This window comes from Oncorhynchus kisutch, unplaced genomic scaffold (assembly GCF_002021735.2).
Source record: "Oncorhynchus kisutch isolate 150728-3 unplaced genomic scaffold, Okis_V2 scaffold503, whole genome shotgun sequence".
NCBI lineage: Eukaryota > Metazoa > Chordata > Actinopteri > Salmoniformes > Salmonidae > Oncorhynchus > Oncorhynchus kisutch.
In genome coordinates this window covers 228,957-248,639 of record NW_022262448.1, presented here as the reverse complement: position 1 = coordinate 248,639, position 19,683 = coordinate 228,957, and the positions used below count along the sequence as shown (strand labels likewise).

The 19,683-nt window shown below is 38.4% G+C and overlaps 1 protein-coding gene across 1 annotated transcript; it reads right to left on the bottom strand.

The window, feature by feature from the left end:
• Positions 1-3,550: 3,550 nt before the first annotated feature.
• On the bottom strand, positions 3,551-16,102 carry LOC116360824 (zinc finger protein 501-like). The gene is made up of 2 exons (XM_031815708.1): positions 15,445-16,102; positions 3,551-4,931 (listed from the first exon to the last, which is right to left on the bottom strand). The coding sequence occupies exons 1-2, from the start codon at positions 15,860-15,862 to the stop codon at positions 3,970-3,972; spliced, it is 1,380 nt and encodes a 459-aa protein (XP_031671568.1). The 5' UTR covers positions 15,863-16,102; the 3' UTR covers positions 3,551-3,969.
• Positions 16,103-19,683: the final 3,581 nt, after the last annotated feature.

Below are 19,683 nucleotides of genomic sequence, written 5' to 3'. Positions count from 1 at the left end.
AAAATGTAGAACTAGGAATAGATGTAGTCCTTGGTTCACTCCAGACCTGTCTGCCCTCGACCAGCACAAAAGCATCCTGTGGTGTTCTGCATTAGCATCGAATAGCCCCCGTGATATGCAACTTTTCAGGGAAGTTAGGAACCAATATACACAGGCAGCTAAGGCTTTTTCAAACAGAAATGTGCATCCTGTCGTACAAACTCAAAAAAGTTCTGGGACACTGTAAAGTCCTTGGAGAATAAGAGCACCTCCTCCCAGCTGCCCACTGCACTGAGGCTAGGAAACACTGTAAAGTCAATGGAGAATAAGAGCACCTCCTCCCAGCTGCCCACTGCACTGAGGCTAGGAAACACTGTAAAGTCAATGGAGAATAAGAGCACCTCCTCCCAGCTGCCCACTGCACTGAGGCTAGGAAACACTGTAAAGTCCTTGGAGAATAAGTCAATGGAGAATAAGAGCACCTCCTCCCAGCTGCCCACTGCATTTCTCTATGGCTGGCCATGCTTTCCACCTGGCTACCCCTACCCTGGTCAACTGCCCGGCACCCTCCACAGCAACCCTCCAAAGCACCCAACATTTCTCCTTCATCCAAATCCAGATAGCTGATGTTCTGAAAGAGCTGCAAAATCTGGACCCCTACATATCAGCCGGACTAGACAATCTGGACCCTCTCTTTTAATTTATTTATTTATTTTACCTTTATTTAACCAGGTAGGCAAGTTGAGAACACCTTTATTTAACCAGGTAGGCTAGTTGAGAACACCTTTATTTAACCAGGTAGGCTAGTTGAGAACAAGATCTCATTTACAATTGCGACCTGGCCAAGATAAAGCAAAGCAGTTCGACAGATACAACGACACAGAGTTACACATGGAGTAAAACAAACATACAGTCAATAATACAGTATAAACAAGTTTATATACAATGTGAGCAAATGAGGTGAGAAGGGAGGTAAAGGCAAAAAAGGCCATGGTGGCAAAGTAAATACAATATAGCAAGTAAAACACTGGAATGGTAGTTTTGCAATGGAAGAATGTGCAAAGAAGAAATAAAAATAATGGGGTGCAAAGGAGCAAAATAAATAAATTAATTAAAATTAAATACAGTTGGGAAAGAGGTAGTTGTTTGGGCTAAATTATAGGTGGGCTATGTACAGGTGCAGTAATCTGTGAGCTGCTCTGACAGTTGGTGCTTAAAGCTAGTGAGGGAGATAAGTGTTTCCAGTTTCAGAGATTTTTGTAGTTCGTTCCAGTCATTGGCAGCAGAGAACTGGAAGGAGAGGCGGCCAAAGAAAGAATTGGTTATCTCAGCTCACTGGTCACCATAGCAGCACCCACTCGTAGCATGCGCTCCAGCAGGTATATCTCACTGGTCACCCCCAAAGCCTTTCCTTCCAGTTCTCTCCTGCCAATGACTGGAATGAACTGCAAAAATCACTGAAGCTGGAGACTCATATATCTCTCACTAACTTTAAGCAACAGCTGTCAGAGCAGCTCACAGATCACTGCACCTGTACATAGCCCATCTGTAAACAGCCCATCTATCTACCTCATCCCCATACTGTATTTATTTACCTTGCTCCTTTGCACCCCAGTATCTCTACTTGCACATTCATCTTCTGCACATCTACCATTCCAGTGTTTAATTGCTATATTGTAATTACTTCGCCACCATGGCCTATTTATTCCCTTATCTTACCTCATCTGCACTATTTATTGCCTTAAAACTCCCTTATTTGACCTAATTTGCACTCACTGTATATAGATTTTTTGTTTTCTTTTTTCTACTGTATTATTGACTGTATGTTTTGTTTATTCCATGTGTAACTATGTGTTGTTGTATGTGTCAAATTGCTTTGCTTTATCTTGGCCAGGTCGCAATTGCAAATGAGAACTCGTTCTCAACTGGCCTACCTGGTTAAATAAAGGTTAAATAAAATACATGTAAAAAATCTATCCTGTTGTTGGGTGACCGATCTAAATCTCTCCAGGTGCTTCTGGATTTTGGGGCCGACGAGAGCTTAATGGACACTACCCTGGTGTCGGAGCTGCGTATCTCCACACAACTCCTCTCCGTTCCCATGGAAATGCTATCCTGTTGTTGGGTGACCGGTCTAAATCTCTCCAGCCTTATGTATTGGAGATAATGAACTGAATAGTGAGTCATGGAATAATTAAACATGTATCTGTTGTCAGGCTGAATGTTTGAAATACGAGGTGATTTGAGTCATGCTTCTACAGTAGTGGAATAAAGACAATTAGCACTTGAATGCTGTAAAGAAATACTGTGTGTAAATATTGGAGTGATGTATGATTGTTTTAAAAAATGGTTCACAAGATGGTTCAAGTTTTTTTTAAATTATACTGCATCCATATGTATAGGCAGCAAGTACGTTGGAATTGAGTTGTTTTGTTTTCATTGAAACAATCACCTGAAAAAAGTTTTTTCGACTTTCAACCAAAACCGAACGTAGATTGGACGTCGGGCATAGTCTTATTTTCAACATCTTTTCAACAACATTTTGCTAGGTGGGATAGCCCCAATGTCAAAACAATTTTAACGTGTAAATCTGTTGTCAGGCTGAATATTTGAAATATGAGGTGATTTGAGACATGCTTCTTCAGTAGTGGAACAAAGACAATTAGCATTTGAATGTTGTAAAGAAATACTGGAGTGATGTAAGATTGTTAATGAAACTGTTAATTGTTAATAAAATTATTCATAAGATAGTCTAAGTTCATTTTTTAAAAACTGCATCCATATGCATAGACTGCAAGTACGTTGAAATTAAGTTGCTTTGAAGTCATTGAAACAATGACCTGAAAAATAAGTATTTTCAACAACCGAACGTAGATTGGATGTCGGGCATAGTCTTCTTTTTCAACATTTTCCTAGGTGGGATAGCCCCAATATCAAAACAGTTTTAACGTGTCCAAATCAATAACCAATATGCAGAAATGGTTTGTGATATATTGAAAACCTAAACATAAAATGTTTATTTACACAAACATCTGCCACAATAATCATATTACTATTACTTTAAAACAAACTATTATTAAAATATTACTTAAACAAGCTCCTTATAAACTGCACAAGCACCAGAAACAATGTTGTTTTGACAAGTAGCAATAAAATCACTGAAATCGATTAGGGGGGAAATTAGGTTGTACGTGCTGTTGAAACTGACACAACAAAAAAACACATGGAAATGGGAGATATCTTTTACCTCACTGGTTAGAGGACAACCTGCAGAAGACAGTCAGCTACATTTTGGAGAGACGTTGGAGTGATGCATTTAAATGTAGGGTCGCTAAACAAAGGAACGCAACACTTATTCGTCATCACTCATATCGATATCACGTTGAAATCAATTGCGCGAGAGGGGAGAGATGAGGTCCCGTTAAAAGTAACAGCTCAAACACCACACGGAATGTGGGAATAATGTGTACATCACTATTTAGAGGTACATTTGTAGAAAACAGCTCGCTACATTTAAAGTGTTGCAGTTTGATTCAAGTAGGTCGCCAACGCGGGAAATGAAACGCTACACTTTATTTGTGTTTTATTTGTGTTTATGTTAATCATATAAATACTACTCTTTCAATTCAGAGCCTGTGCTTTTCTCAATGAGGCTAATATCCATATCATGCTGAAATCAACAGAACAGGGGACAAACGTTTAGGGTTCTACATTGTGACATCATTAGAACACTCCTACTACAATGTTAAAGCATTCTACATTGTGACATCATTAGAACACTCCTACTACAATGTTAAAGCATTCTACATTGTGACATCATTAGAACACTCCTACTACAATGTTAAAGCATTCTACATTGTGACATCATTAAAATACTCCTACTACAATGTTAAAGCATTCTACATTGTGACATCATTAGAACACTCCTACTACAATGTTAAAACATTCTACATTGTGACATTATTTCATTGATATCATGAAACAACTCCTTCATGTATGTATTTTCTGATGTTTCATCAGAGCTCTTTTACCAGAGTAACTCTTCCCACATTGATCACAGCTATAAGGTTTCTCTCCTGTGTGTGTTCTCTGGTGGGCTATCAGGATGTTTGGCTGAGTAAACCTCTTCCCACATTGATTACAGCCACAAGATTTCGCTCCTGTGTGTGTTCTCTGGTGTGATATCATGTTGCTTGAGTGAGTAAAACTCCTCCCACATTGATCACAGCTATAAGGCTTCTCTCCTTTGTGTGTTTTCTGGTGTGATTTTAAATATTGTGAAGAAACAAAACTCTTTCCACAGTCAGAGCAGTGGTAAGGTTTATCTCCTGTGTGTGTTCTCTTGTGTATAGTCAGCTGACTAGATGAAGTAAAACTCTTCCCACATTGATCACAGTTATAAGGTTTCGCTCCTGTGTGCGTTCTCAAATGTACCATCAGGTTGCTTGAGTGACTAAAACTCTTCCCACATTGATCACAGCTATAAGGCTTCTCTCCTGTGTGTGTTTTCTGGTGTGATTTTAAATATTGTGAAGAAACAAAACTCTTTCCACAGTCAGAGCAGTGGTAAGGTTTCGCTATTGTGTGTGTTCTCTTGTGTGATTTTAAATATTGGGAAGAAACAAAACTTGTTCCACAGTCAGAGCAGTGGTAAGGTTTCTCTCCTGTGTGTATTCTCTGGTGTATAGTCAGCTGGCTAGATGTAGTAAAACTCTTCCCACACCAATCACAGCTATAAGGTTTCTCTCCTGTATGGATTCTCTGATGTCTTTTAAGGTCTGTTGAAGAGGTGAATCTCTTCCCACAGTCAGAGCAGCGGTGAAGTTTCTTCCTTGTGGGTTTCCGCTGGTGTTTCTTGAGGTGTTCTGATCTGGGGGGACTCTCCTCTGCCTCGTCAGTTTCATGATGTTGTTGAGGCTCTCCAGATGATCCCCGATAGTCAGGTCTCTCTCCTGTGTGAACAACAAAGTCAGACAGATGGTTAAAGGCCCACAACAGCAGAAATCCACTGTTTATTTGAGCTAAAAGGTGATGCCCATGATTTTTACATCCGTAATGAATGTGTAAAAGCAAACGGACTATTTTCTTAACAGTCAAGTGAGCAACAACAGTCATATTTAGTCATATTATTTCACAGTAGTAAAGTGGATGATTGTAGAAATAAGATATTACAGTTGTTGAAAACCTAAGCAGACGACTCTTGGTCCCCAATATGCAGTATAACTGTTGTCTAGTTGTAGTTGCAGTATATCTGTTATCTAGTTGCAGTATATCTGTTATCCAGTTGCAGTATAACTGTTGTCTAGTTGCAGTATATCTGTTATCTAGTTGTAGTATAACTGTTGTCTAGTTGTAGTTGCAGTATATCTGTTCTCTAGTTGCAGTATAACTGTTGTATAGTTGCAGTATATCTGTTATCTAGTTCTAGTTGCAGTATATCTGTTATCTAGTTGCAGTATATCTGTTCTCTAGTTGCAGTATATCTGTTATCTAGTTCTAGTTGCAGTATATCTGTTATCTAGTTGCAGTATATCTGTTCTCTAGTTGCAGTATAACTGTTATCTAGTTGCAGTATATCTGTTCTCTAGTTGCAGTATATCTGTTCTCTAGTTGCAGTATATCTGTTCTCTAGTTGCAGTATATCTGTTCTCTAGTTGCACTATATCTGTTCTCTAGTTGCAGTATATCTGTTCTCTAGTTGCAGTATATCTGTTCTCTAGTTGCAGTATATCTGTTATCTAGTTGCAGTATATCTGTTCTCTAGTTGCAGTATATCTGTTATCTAGTTGCAGTATATCTGTTATCTAGTTCTAGTTGCAGTATATCTGTTCTCTAGTTGCAGTATATCTGTTATCTAGTTCTAGTTGCAGTATATCTGTTCTCTAGTTGCAGTATATCTGTTATCTAGTTGCAGTATATCTGTTATCTAGTTGTAGTATATCTGTTATCCAGTTGCAGTATATCTGTTCTCTAGTTGCAGTATATCTGTTCTCTAGTTGCAGTATATCTGTTCTCTAGTTGTAGTATATCTGTTATCTAGTTGTAGTATATCTGTTATCTAGTTGCAGTATATCTGTTATCTAGTTGCAGTATATCTGTTCTCTAGTTGCAGTATATCTGTTATCTAGTTGCAGTATATCTGTTATCTAGTTGCAGTATAACTGTTGTCTAGTTGTAGTTGCAGTATATCTGTTATCCAGTTGCAGTATATCTGTTATCCAGTTGCAGTATATCTGTTATCTAGTTGCAGTATATCTGTTATCTAGTTGCAGTATATCTGTTCTCTAGTTGCAGTATATCTGTTCTCTAGTTGCAGTATATCTGTTCTCTAGTTGCAGTATATCTGTTATCTAGTTGCAGTATATCTGTTATCTAGTTGCAGTATATCTGTTATCTAGTTGCAGTATATCTGTTATCTAGTTCTAGTTGCAGTATATCTGTTCTCTAGTTGCAGTATATCTGTTCTCTAGTTGCAGTATATCTGTTATCCAGTTGCAGTATATCTGTTATCTAGTTGTAGTATATCTGTTCTCTAGTTGCAGTATATCTGTTCTCTAGTTGCAGTATATCTGTTATCTAGTTGCAGTATATCTGTTATCTAGTTGCAGTATATCTGTTATCTAGTTCTAGTTGCAGTATATCTGTTCTCTAGTTGCAGTATATCTGTTCTCTAGTTGCAGTATATCTGTTCTCTAGTTGCAGTATATCTGTTATCTAGTTGCAGTATATCTGTTATCTAGTTCTAGTTGCAGTATATCTGTTCTCTAGTTGCAGTATATCTGTTATCTAGTTGCAGTATATCTGTTCTCTAGTTGCAGTATATCTGTTCTCTAGTTGCAGTATATCTGTTCTCTAGTTGCAGTATATCTGTTCTCTAGTTGCAGTATATCTGTTATCTAGTTGCAGTATATCTGTTCTCTAGTTGCAGTATATCTGTTATCTAGTTCTAGTTGCAGTATATCTGTTATCTAGTTGCAGTATATCTGTTATCTAGTTCTAGTTGCAGTATATCTGTTCTCTAGTTGCAGTATATCTGTTATCTAGTTCTAGTTGCAGTATATCTGTTCTCTAGTTGCAGTATATCTGTTATCTAGTTGCAGTATATCTGTTATCTAGTTGTAGTATATCTGTTATCCAGTTGCAGTATATCTGTTCTCTAGTTGCAGTATATCTGTTCTCTAGTTGCAGTATATCTGTTCTCTAGTTGTAGTATATCTGTTATCTAGTTGTAGTATATCTGTTATCTAGTTGTAGTATATCTGTTATCTAGTTGCAGTATATCTGTTCTCTAGTTGCAGTATATCTGTTCTCTAGTTGTAGTATATCTGTTATCTAGTTGTAGTATATCTGTTATCTAGTTGTAGTATATCTGTTATCTAGTTGCAGTATATCTGTTATCTAGTTGCAGTATATCTGTTCTCTAGTTGCAGTATATCTGTTCTCTAGTTGCAGTATATCTGTTCTCTAGTTGCAGTATATCTGTTCTCTAGTTGTAGTATATCTGTTATCTAGTTGTAGTATATCTGTTATCTAGTTGCAGTATATCTGTTATCTAGTTGCAGTATATCTGTTATCTAGTTGCAGTATATCTGTTATCTAGTTGCAGTATATCTGTTATCTAGTTCTAGTTGCAGTATATCTGTTCTCTAGTTGTAGTATATCTGTTATCTAGTTCTAGTTGCAGTATATCTGTTATCTAGTTGCAGTATATCTGTTATCCAGTTGCAGTATATCTGTTATCCAGTTGCAGTATATCTGTTATCTAGTTGCAGTATATCTGTTATCTAGTTGCAGTATATCTGTTCTCTAGTTGCAGTATATCTGTTCTCTAGTTGCAGTATATCTGTTCTCTAGTTGCAGTATATCTGTTATCTAGTTGCAGTATATCTGTTATCTAGTTGCAGTATATCTGTTATCTAGTTGCAGTATAACTGTTGTCTAGTTGTAGTTGCAGTATATCTGTTATCCAGTTGCAGTATATCTGTTATCCAGTTGCAGTATATCTGTTATCTAGTTGCAGTATATCTGTTATCTAGTTGCAGTATATCTGTTCTCTAGTTGCAGTATATCTGTTCTCTAGTTGCAGTATATCTGTTATCTAGTTGCAGTATATCTGTTATCTAGTTGCAGTATATCTGTTATCTAGTTGCAGTATATCTGTTATCTAGTTCTAGTTGCAGTATATCTGTTCTCTAGTTGCAGTATATCTGTTCTCTAGTTGCAGTATATCTGTTATCCAGTTGCAGTATATCTGTTATCTAGTTGTAGTATATCTGTTCTCTAGTTGCAGTATATCTGTTCTCTAGTTGCAGTATATCTGTTATCTAGTTGCAGTATATCTGTTATCTAGTTGCAGTATATCTGTTATCTAGTTCTAGTTGCAGTATATCTGTTCTCTAGTTGCAGTATATCTGTTCTCTAGTTGCAGTATATCTGTTCTCTAGTTGCAGTATATCTGTTATCTAGTTGCAGTATATCTGTTATCTAGTTCTAGTTGCAGTATATCTGTTCTCTAGTTGCAGTATATCTGTTATCTAGTTGCAGTATATCTGTTCTCTAGTTGCAGTATATCTGTTCTCTAGTTGCAGTATATCTGTTCTCTAGTTGCAGTATATCTGTTCTCTAGTTGCAGTATATCTGTTATCTAGTTGCAGTATATCTGTTCTCTAGTTGCAGTATATCTGTTATCTAGTTCTAGTTGCAGTATATCTGTTATCTAGTTGCAGTATATCTGTTATCTAGTTCTAGTTGCAGTATATCTGTTATCTAGTTGTAGTATATCTGTTATCCAGTTGCAGTATATCTGTTCTCTAGTTGCAGTATATCTGTTCTCTAGTTGCAGTATATCTGTTCTCTAGTTGTAGTATATCTGTTATCTAGTTGTAGTATATCTGTTATCTAGTTGTAGTATATCTGTTATCTAGTTGCAGTATATCTGTTCTCTAGTTGCAGTATATCTGTTCTCTAGTTGTAGTATATCTGTTATCTAGTTGTAGTATATCTGTTATCTAGTTGTAGTATATCTGTTATCTAGTTGCAGTATATCTGTTATCTAGTTGCAGTATATCTGTTCTCTAGTTGCAGTATATCTGTTCTCTAGTTGCAGTATATCTGTTCTCTAGTTGCAGTATATCTGTTCTCTAGTTGTAGTATATCTGTTATCTAGTTGTAGTATATCTGTTATCTAGTTGCAGTATATCTGTTATCTAGTTGCAGTATATCTGTTATCTAGTTGCAGTATATCTGTTATCTAGTTGCAGTATATCTGTTATCTAGTTCTAGTTGCAGTATATCTGTTCTCTAGTTGTAGTATATCTGTTATCTAGTTCTAGTTGCAGTATATCTGTTATCTAGTTGCAGTATATCTGTTATCCAGTTGCAGTATATCTGTTATCCAGTTGCAGTATATCTGTTATCTAGTTGCAGTATATCTGTTATCTAGTTGCAGTATATCTGTTCTCTAGTTGCAGTATATCTGTTCTCTAGTTGCAGTATATCTGTTCTCTAGTTGCAGTATATCTGTTATCTAGTTGCAGTATATCTGTTATCTAGTTGCAGTATATCTGTTATCTAGTTGCAGTATATCTGTTATCTAGTTGCAGTATATCTGTTATCTAGTTCTAGTTGCAGTATATCTGTTCTCTAGTTGCAGTATATCTGTTCTCTAGTTGCAGTATATCTGTTATCCAGTTGCAGTATATCTGTTATCCAGTTGCAGTATATCTGTTATCTAGTTGTAGTATATCTGTTCTCTAGTTGCAGTATATCTGTTCTCTAGTTGCAGTATATCTGTTATCTAGTTGCAGTATATCTGTTATCTAGTTGCAGTATATCTGTTATCTAGTTGCAGTATATCTGTTATCTAGTTCTAGTTGCAGTATATCTGTTCTCTAGTTGCAGTATATCTGTTCTCTAGTTGCAGTATATCTGTTATCTAGTTGCAGTATATCTGTTATCTAGTTCTAGTTGCAGTATATCTGTTCTCTAGTTGCAGTATATCTGTTCTCTAGTTGCAGTATATCTGTTATCTAGTTGCAGTATATCTGTTCTCTCGTTGTAGTATATCTGTGTGGGCAGAAATGTTGAGCGAAGATCTTCGTTTTTCACAATGATTCCGAATATTACCACACGTTATCAGAGCAAGATCAGGAGTGCTACTCAAGGAAACTCACATTAAGCTCTGGTGTCTATTCACTAATTCACCACCATGGGGAGAAAACTCTGGGGAGTTCCCATAGTCTGACAGCAAAAACAGCCTCCATTTTACAGGTTGCCTATGAGCGCATTTCACAGGCTCGTTTGAATGTCCTGCTTAATATCATGTTTGAGTAAAATGCTCTTTGGTTAGCTTTGCTACCAGCCTGTCAATGAGCGTTAGCATTCAAGCTGACAAATGCTGTATCAAAAATAGGTATTTTTTATTATGTTAGCGACTGTTCCCACATATGCTGAGCACTTGTTGGCTGCTTTTCCTTCACTCAGCGGTCCAACTCATCCCAAACCATCTCAATTGCGTTGAGGTCGGGTGATTATGGAGGCCAGGTCATCTAACGCAGCACTCCATCACTCTCCTTCCTGGTCAAATAGCCCTTACACAGCCTGGAGGTGTTTTTGGGGTCATTGTCCTTTTGAAAAACAAATGATAGTCCCACTAAGTGCAAGCCAGATGGGATGGTGCATTGCTGTGGTAGCCATGCTGTTAAGTGTGCCTTGAATTCAAAATAAATCACCAGCAGTGTCAACAGCAAAGCACCCGCATTCCATCACACCTCCTCCTCCATGCTTCACAGTGGGAACCACAGATGCGGAGATCATCCATTCACCTAATCTGCATCTCACAAAGACACCGCGGAACCAAAAATCTGAAATTTGTACTCATCAGACCAAAGGACAGATTTCCACTGGTCTAATGTCCATTGCTTGTGTTTCTTGGCCCAAGTAAGTCTCTTCTTCTTGTTATTGGTGTCCTTTAGTAGTGGTTTATTTTCAGCAATTTGACCATGAAGGCCTGATTTTACACAGTCTCCTCTGAACAGTTGATGTTGAGATGTGTCTGTTACTTGAATTCTGAAACATTTATTTGGGCTGAAATCTGGGGTGCAGTTATTTGCCCATTTCTGAGCCTGGTAACTTTAATGAACTTATCCTCTACAGCAACAGAGGTAACTCTGGGTCTTCCTTTCCTGTGGCGGTCCTCATGAGAGCCAGTTTCATCATAGCTCAATGGTTTTTGCGAAATTTTCCAGATTGACTGACCTTCATGTCTTAAAGTAATGACGGACTGTCATTTCTCTTTGCTTATTTGAGCTGTTCCTGCCATAATATGGAATGGGTCTTTTACAAAATAGGGCTATATCACCCCTACCTTTTCACAACACAAGTGATTGGCTCAAACACATTAAGGAGGAAAGAAATTCCACAAATGAACTTAACAAGGAACACCTGTTAAAACTTATTTGGGATAGGGGGCAGTATTTATCACATCTGGATGAAAAGTGTACCCAGAGTAAACTGCCTGCTACTCAGGCCCAGAAGGTAGGGTATGGTAGATTTGGAAAGAAAACACTCTGAATTTCTAAAACTGTTTGAATGATGTCTGTGAGTATAACATAACTCATATGGCAGGAGAAAACCTGAAACAAATCCAACCAGGAAGTGGGAAATCTGAGGTTTGTAGTTTTTCAAGTGATTGCCTATCCGATTTTCAGTGTAAATGGGGTCATATTGCACTTACTACAGCTTCCACTAGATGTCAACAGTCTTTAGAACATTGTTTCAGGCCTCTACTGTGAAGGGGGAGCAAATAAGAGCTGTTTCAACCAGGTGTCTGGCAGAAAGCCTTGAGCTAAGTCTCGCAAGCTCAGTTCCTTTTCATTTCTAAAGACAAAGGAATTGTCCAGTTGGAATATTATTGAAGATTTATGATAAAATCATCCTAAAGATTGATTATATACATCGTTTGACATCTTTCTACGAACGGTAATGGAACTTTTTTGACTTTTCGTCTGGACTAGCCCGCGCCTAGTGCATTTGGAATAGTGAACTAAACGCGAGAACAAAAAGGAGGTATTTGGAGATAAGTATGGACTTTATTGAACAAAACAAACATTTATTGTGGAACTGTGATTCCTGGGAGTGCATTCCGATGAAGATCATCAAAGGTAAGTCAATATTTATAATGCTATTTCTACATTTTGTTGACTCCACAACATGGCGGGTATCTGTATGGCTTGTTTTGGTGGCTGAGCGCTGTAGTCAGATAATCGCATGGTGTGCTTTTGCCGTAAAGCTTTTTAAAAATCTGACACAGCGGTGGCATTAAGGAGAAGTTTATCTTTAATTCTATGTATATCACTTGTATCTTTCATCAGCGTTTATGATGAGAATTTCTGTAAATTGACGTGGCTCTCTGCAAAATCACCGGACGATTTGGAGGCAAAACATTACAGAACATAACGCACCAATGTAAATTGAGATTTTTGGATATAAATATTAACTTTATCAAACAAAACATACATGTATTGTGTAACATGAAGTCCTATGAGTGCCATCTGATGAAGATAATCAAAGGTTAGGGATTAATTTTATCTCTATTTCTGCTTTTTGTGACTCCTCTCTTTGTCTGGAAAATGGCTGTATGTTTTTTTGTGACTAGGCGCTGTCCTCAGATAATCACAATGTATGCTTTCGCCGTAAAGCCTTTTTTAAATCGGACACTGTGGTTGGATTAACAAGAAGTTTATCTTTAAAATGGTGTATAATACTTGTATGTTTGAGGAATTTGGCGCCCTGCAATTTCACTGGCTGTTGTCGAGGTGGAACGCGAGCGTCCCACATATCACAGAGAAGTTAATTGAAATGCATTCCAGGTGACTACCTCATGAAGCTGGTTGAGAGAATGCCAAGAGTGTGCAAAGCTGTCATCAAGGCAAAGGGTGGCTATTTGAAGAATCTGAAATATAAAATACATTTTGGTTTGTTTAACACTTTTTTGGTTACTACATGATTCCATATGTGTTATTTTATAGTTTTGATGACGTCACTATTATTTCACAATGTAGAAAATAGTCCAAATAAAGAAAAAGCCTTGAATGAGTAGGTGTGTCCAAACTTTTGACTGCTACTGATTTATACTGCCAGGCATATTCAACAGTTAGGCTTATTATTGTCCTAATTAAGTAGCGGTTTGCTCTCTCCTTAATTTTCTTAAACAATTAAGCTAAAACCAATGTATCCCTAGGGTGTTCGATGGGGTTGAGGTCAGGGCTCTGTGCATGCAAGTCAAGTTCTTCCACACCGATCTCGACAAACCACTTCTGTTTGGACTTCGCTTTAGGCACAGGGGCATTGTCGTGCTGCAACAGGAAAGAGCCAAACTGTTCCCCAAACTGTTACCACAAAGTTGGAAGTACAGAATCATCTACAACGTCACTATATGCTGTAGCACTACAGGAAAGAGTCTTCCCCAAACTGTTGGAAGCACAGAATATTCTAGAATGTCATTGTATGATGTAGTGTTAACATTTCCCTTCGCTGGAACTAAGGGGCCCGAACCATGAAAAAACAGCCCCAGATCATTATTCCTCTTCCACCAAACTTTACAGTTGGCACTGTGCATTGACAGGTAGTGTTGTCCGGGCATCTGCCAGATGGGAGTCATCACTCCAGAGAACTCGCGTTTCCACTGCTCCAGAGTGCAATGGCGGCGAGCTTTACACCAAGCCGACGTTTGGTATTGCGCATGGTGATCTTAGGCTTGTGTGAGACTGCTGGGCCATGGAAACCCATTTCATGATGCTCACGACAAACAGTTCTTGTGCTGACGTTGCTTCCACAGGCAGTTTGGAATGCCCTTGAGCACATGGCGGTCCCGCTCTGTGAGCTTGTGTGGCCTACCACTTAGCGGCTGAGCCGTTGTTGCTCCTAGAGTTTTCCACTTCACAATAACAGCACTTACAGTTGACCCGAGGCAGCTCTAACAGGGCAGAAATTTGACAAACTGACTTGTTGGAAAGGTTGCATCCCATGATGGTGCTACATTTAAAGTAAGAGCTCTAATTTGAAGGTGTGTCCACAAAATGTTGAATATATAGAGTATTTGCGACTCTTCTACAAAAATAAATCACAGTGAACAAAACAGCCCATCGACAGAACAATCGACCAGTAGACTACGGTCAACCCTAAAACAATTGGCTGAATATTACACAATGACTTATCAACAGCTCTAACAATTTGACCACCACAGGTAAACCTACACTGGTAGCTATAGAAAAACCCATATAATATATCACCACTGATTCCTGAAGAATAGAGCTTATAAACGATTCATGTTTCAACTGTCTCACCCCATCAGAAACCTATAATATAACAGTGCCTGTATGATGCCACTGTTTGTAAACAAACACTGTATAGCTTCAAAAGTAGGTTAAAACTCTCATTATGACCTCATGAATGAATTCTAGAATATACTATATATTCTAGAAACCTGGTTAAACGATCATTATGACCTCACGGATGAATTCTAGAATATACTATATGTAACAGTATAACTTCAGACCGTCCCCTCGCCCATACCCGGGTGCGAACCAGGGACCCTTTGCACACATCAACAACAGTCACCCACGAAGCATCATTACCCATCGCTCCACAAAAGCCGCGTCCCTTGCAGAGCAAGGGGAACCACTACTTCAAGGTCTCAGAGCAAGTGACGTCACCGATTGAAACGCTATGTAGCGCGCACCACCGCTAACTAGCTAGCAGTTTCACATCCGTTACATATGAATTAATTCGAGAATATACTATATATCCTAGAAAACTGGTTAAATTATCATTATGACATCATGGATGAATTCTAGAATATACTATATAGCCTAGAAAACTGGTTAAACTATTTTATGACATCATGGATGGCCAGTCCTTGTATTCATTGTGTAGTGAATTCAGGGGGAGCCCTGAGCTGAACTCAAACCTGGGTCCAAACCTGACTCATGGCTGGCATTTTGTTGCTGTTTATATCCTACGTTGTCCCATTAAAAAAGCTACACAATCAATCAACCAATATGCAGTTTAAACAATAACAAAGCTGTCATTCCACCACTATTTTGGTAATAAGATGGATGGGGCTGGAGAAATGTAACTACTCTCAAATTCATAGACAGACCTATGGATGCAAGGACTGACCATCCATGATATGAACAGTATAGTTTTAACCATGTTAGGGCTATACAGTGTTGATTTACATTGTTCCTAAACATTAGAGTAAAAAAGCTTATTTGGGTTCTGATGGGGTACAACAGTTGAACTAAGCTCATGAGGCATGTGTTATATTCTTCAAGAATCAATGGCTATAAATAAATAATTTAAAAGTCCAAACATGGATGTAGAAACTACAGATTTCCCCTTTAACACCAAACATCAGTTCAACAACTGCAGAGTTTGTGCCTCTGATTCTAAGACAGTACTTACTAGTGTTAATCAGGGAACGGTTTCTCAAAACCATCTTACGGTTGAGTTCATCGTTAGAACCATTGGATGCCTTAAGATGACTTTGGGAAACCGGGCCCAGATATCCAGTTTCCTCCTCCATTTTAGATGTGACAGTCATCTTCCCCTCCTCCTCTTTCACTCCAAAAACGGCACCCTCCTCTTTCTCCTCCTCCTCTTCTTTTACTGTAACATCCTCCTCCTCTTTCACTCTGAACACATCTTCCTCTTCTTTCACTGAAACGTCTTTCTCTTCTTCTTTCACGGTAACAGTCTCACCCTCTACTTGTTTTTGTATTGTAACAGCCTCCTCTTCCTCCTCCTCTTTGACGAGAGGTTTTTTCTCCGTCCAGGAGACCTCCTCTTCTTTATCAGGAGGAGAGTAGCTTAGTGAACTCATGGTCGGGGATGTTAGCTAGCTTAGGCTAATGCTAACTTAACAAGCCCGCTAGCTGACCAAGAACAACAACACCATCAATATGAAATTAAATCGGATAACTAACTAACGCTAGCCGACAGAGGTGTGTTTAAAACACAGCGGCTAATATACACGAAAGCGTCTAAAGCGGTTTATTGGTTAGGCTATTTTGTCTTGCAAGCTACGGAGGTGTCTGACTAACTGTTGCTGCTGTTGAAAGAAGCGTTCCGTCCACTACATTACACGTCACACCAGCAGCATTTCCTTAAAGTCTCAGACCGCCATCTGCTGACTGGAGTGGGTAACGCAGTTGAGAGAAAATGTATATTTTATTTTCAGACAAAATGTTAAAGGGTAGGAAGCATGAGTTTTTACTCATTAAGAAAAAACAGTTATGTTTTTGCGTTATTACCTATTTATTAACTTATTTCCAGGGTATCTTCTAAACTTCCCACAATGCACTATTTCTCAACGTCATATGGATCTATTCTGTGCTACTGTGTTCATGTCCTAGCAGCCTTTTAAATATGAGGTTGGAAAATATTTAAGAATATATGGGAATATTCTTGCCAAGACGAGGAGAGTTGAAGAAGAAAGTATAATTCCAAAGATCACCTGTCTCGTTCCAAAGTCTGTTGAAAGGCTCTCAGAGGAGGACAAATCTGTTCTGTTTGAGCTACAACACAAGTTGGATGATATGTATAAACTGAAAGCAGAGGGAAACTTTGTCAGATCTGGGAAGAAGAAGTGGCTGGAGGAGGATGAACAAAATTAATCTTGTTTTTTTCAGGTTAGAAAAAGACCACTCTTAAAAAAATTATACAATTCAACAATTAAATATTAATGGTCTCATCACAGACGATCCCAAATTAGTCTCTGACTTTAGTTCCAACTTCTACAGGAATTTATATAGTTCTAAGTACTGTGAGATTTCCACCACTATTTTTATTTTTTTACTCTGGGGGATGTGAAATCAATTGGTGAGGCTGACAAGGAAACAGTGTGATGACTCTATTATAGTTGAAGAGATCATTTATGCTGTTGAACACCTAAAAAAGTATTTAGTCAGCCACCAATTGTGCAAGTTCTCCCATTTAAAAAGATGAGAGAGGCCTGTAATTTTCATCATAGGTACACGTCTACTATGACAGACAAAATGAGGAAAAAAATACAGAAAATCACATTGTAGGATTTTTAATGAATTTATTTCCAAATTATGGTGGAAAATAAGTATTTGGTCAATAACAAAAGTTTATCTCAATACTTTGTTATATACCCTTTGTTGGCAATGACAGAGGTTGAAAGTCCGTGTTGCCCAGCAACAGCCCCAAAACATCACTGCTCTAGAGGAGATCTGCATGGAGGAATGGGCCAAAATACCAGGAACAGTGTGTTGTGAAGACTTACAGAAAACGTTTGACCTCTGTCATTGCCAACAAATGTGATTTTCAGGATTTTTTTTCCTCATTTTGTCTGTCATATTTGCATAGATAATAAACACCAAATAGCAGCAGTGTAAAAAAAAATGCAAATAGTCTGGGTAGCCTTTTTATTAATTGTTCAGCAGTCTTATGGCTTGGGTGTAGAAGCCGTTAAGGAGCCTTTTGGACCTAGACTTGCCTGTAATCCATGGCTTCTGGTTGGGATATGTACGTACTAATGTTAGCTAGTTAAGATGAGCTAGAAGCCTAGTGGTAGGCTATTTTAGCTGTTCAGCTGATTAGTACATAAATATGAAATACATATTTTTTTCAAACACAGTGTCTAATATACACCGAAAGCATCTCAAGGAGCTATAATGTTTCGGCTATGTTGTCTGGCAAGCTACCGAAGTGGCTGACGAGCTGTTGTTGTTGACGAAGCTTCCCGTCCACTAAGATTATACGTCACACCAGCAGCATCATCTGAAAGATGCACATCGCCATCTGCTGACTGGGCAACGCAGTTTAGGAAAAATGTTTATTTTACTTTCAGACAAAACCTTTTTCTTCTTCATGTATTTAATTAAATAGTCCTAATATATTGAGACATACAAAAATGTACATATGTTGGTTCAGACTTTTAACGAGAATTGAAAACATACTAAGTGGCGAGTGGTGCAGTGGTCTAAGGCACTACAGTCCCTGGTTCGATTCCAGGCTGTATCACAGCGGTCTAAGGCACTGCAGTCCCTGGTTCGATTCCAGGCTGTATCACAGCGGTCTAAGGCACTGCAGTCCCTGGTTCGATTCCAGGCTGTATCACAGCGGTCTAAGGCATCTCAGTGCTAGAGGCGTCACTACAGTCCCTGGTTCGATTCCAGGCTGGATCACAGCGGTCTAAGGCATCTCAGTGCTAGAGGAGTCACTACAGACCCTGGTTCAATTCCAGGCTTTATCACAGCGGTCTAAGGCATCTCAGTTCTAGAGGCGTCACTACAGTCCCTGGTTCAATTCCAGGCGGTATCACAGCGGTCTAAGACACTGCATCTCAGTGCTAAAGGTGTCACTACAGACACCCTGGTTCGAATCCAGGCTGTATTACAACCGGCCGTGATTGAGAGTCCCATAGGGCGGCGCACAATTGGCCCAGCGTCGTCCGGGTTTGGTTGGTGTAGGCAGTCATTGTAAATAAGAATTTGTCCTTAATTAACTGACTTGCCTAGTTAAATAAAGGTTAATAAATAAATAAATAAATAAATAAATCAACTGCAAAACCACATTTAAGGCAATATATTATTCAGTCAATACTGCTTCTATATAATGTAAGAAAACATTGATGTAGCTGTATACAGTCCACTAGTGACGTTCCGAATTTGAATTCTATTCAGACAGAAACATGTGACATGAACTACATCCTTTTTAAATCAGCACTCTGACATGGTGGAAAAATACTGATGGGAAGAATTGATGAGGATTGGTGGCTGTTTTAATATATGTTGATAATTTATCAACGTTATCACAACATCACATTTCCGTTTCGCTACTAGACTAGAAACACAAATGAACTCAATTTATTTATCCGTTATTTTACCAGGTAAGTTGACTGAGAACACATTCTCATTTGCAGCAACGACCTGGGGAATAGTTACAGGGGAGAGGAGGGGGGATGAATGAGCCGATTGGAATGAAAGACATTGACTAAATTAAAGAGGTTTCAAGGTTGGCATGAATAAATGCACATTCTATTCATCTACTTAGTTATTTTCATTTTAAAATATCCAAATCATATACCAAACATCTAAGGATGCAATATATCAAAGTTCATGATCAAAACAAAATACACATTTTAACATTAAAACAAATTTTATTTAATTTCTCAAGTAGGTCTATTAAAAAAAAAAAACTTTCATGCCATTTCATTTAATTGTCATAGAAACACATTTTTAATCAAAAACTTAAGTCAGAACACAGTCTCTCTATTCTCTCATGTGATTTCAGGTCCTCTGCCCGGGAAAATGTCTTTCCACACTGAGAGCAGTGGTATGTCTTCTCCTCCTGTGTGTTAGTATGTTGGAAAGACTTTTCTCCTGTGTGTGTCCTCTCATGCTTTTTCAGGTTCCATGATCGGGGAAAACTCCTTTCACACTGGGAGCATTGGTAAGGCTTTTCTCCTGTGTGTATTCTCTCATGTTCCTTCAGGCCCCCTGACCACCTAAAACTCTTTCCACAGTGGGAACAGTGGTAAGGCTTTTCTCCTGTGTGTATTCTCTCATGCTCCTTCAGGCTCCCTGACCACCTAAAACTCTTTCCACAGTGGGAACAGTGGTAAGGCTTTTCTCCTGTATGTAATCTCTTGTGCATTTTCAGACTCTGTAAATGAGT

Excerpts from the sequence above, each read along its gene's own strand:
- LOC116360824 (XM_031815708.1), bottom strand. The coding sequence starts at position 15,862 with ATGAGTTCACTAAGCTACTCTCCTCCTGATAAAGAAGAGGAGGTCTCC. Across the intron at positions 4,932-15,444 it reads CCGTTCCCTGATTAACACTA|GAGAGAGACCTGACTATCGG; the intron begins GTAAGTACTGTC and ends TTGTTCACACAG.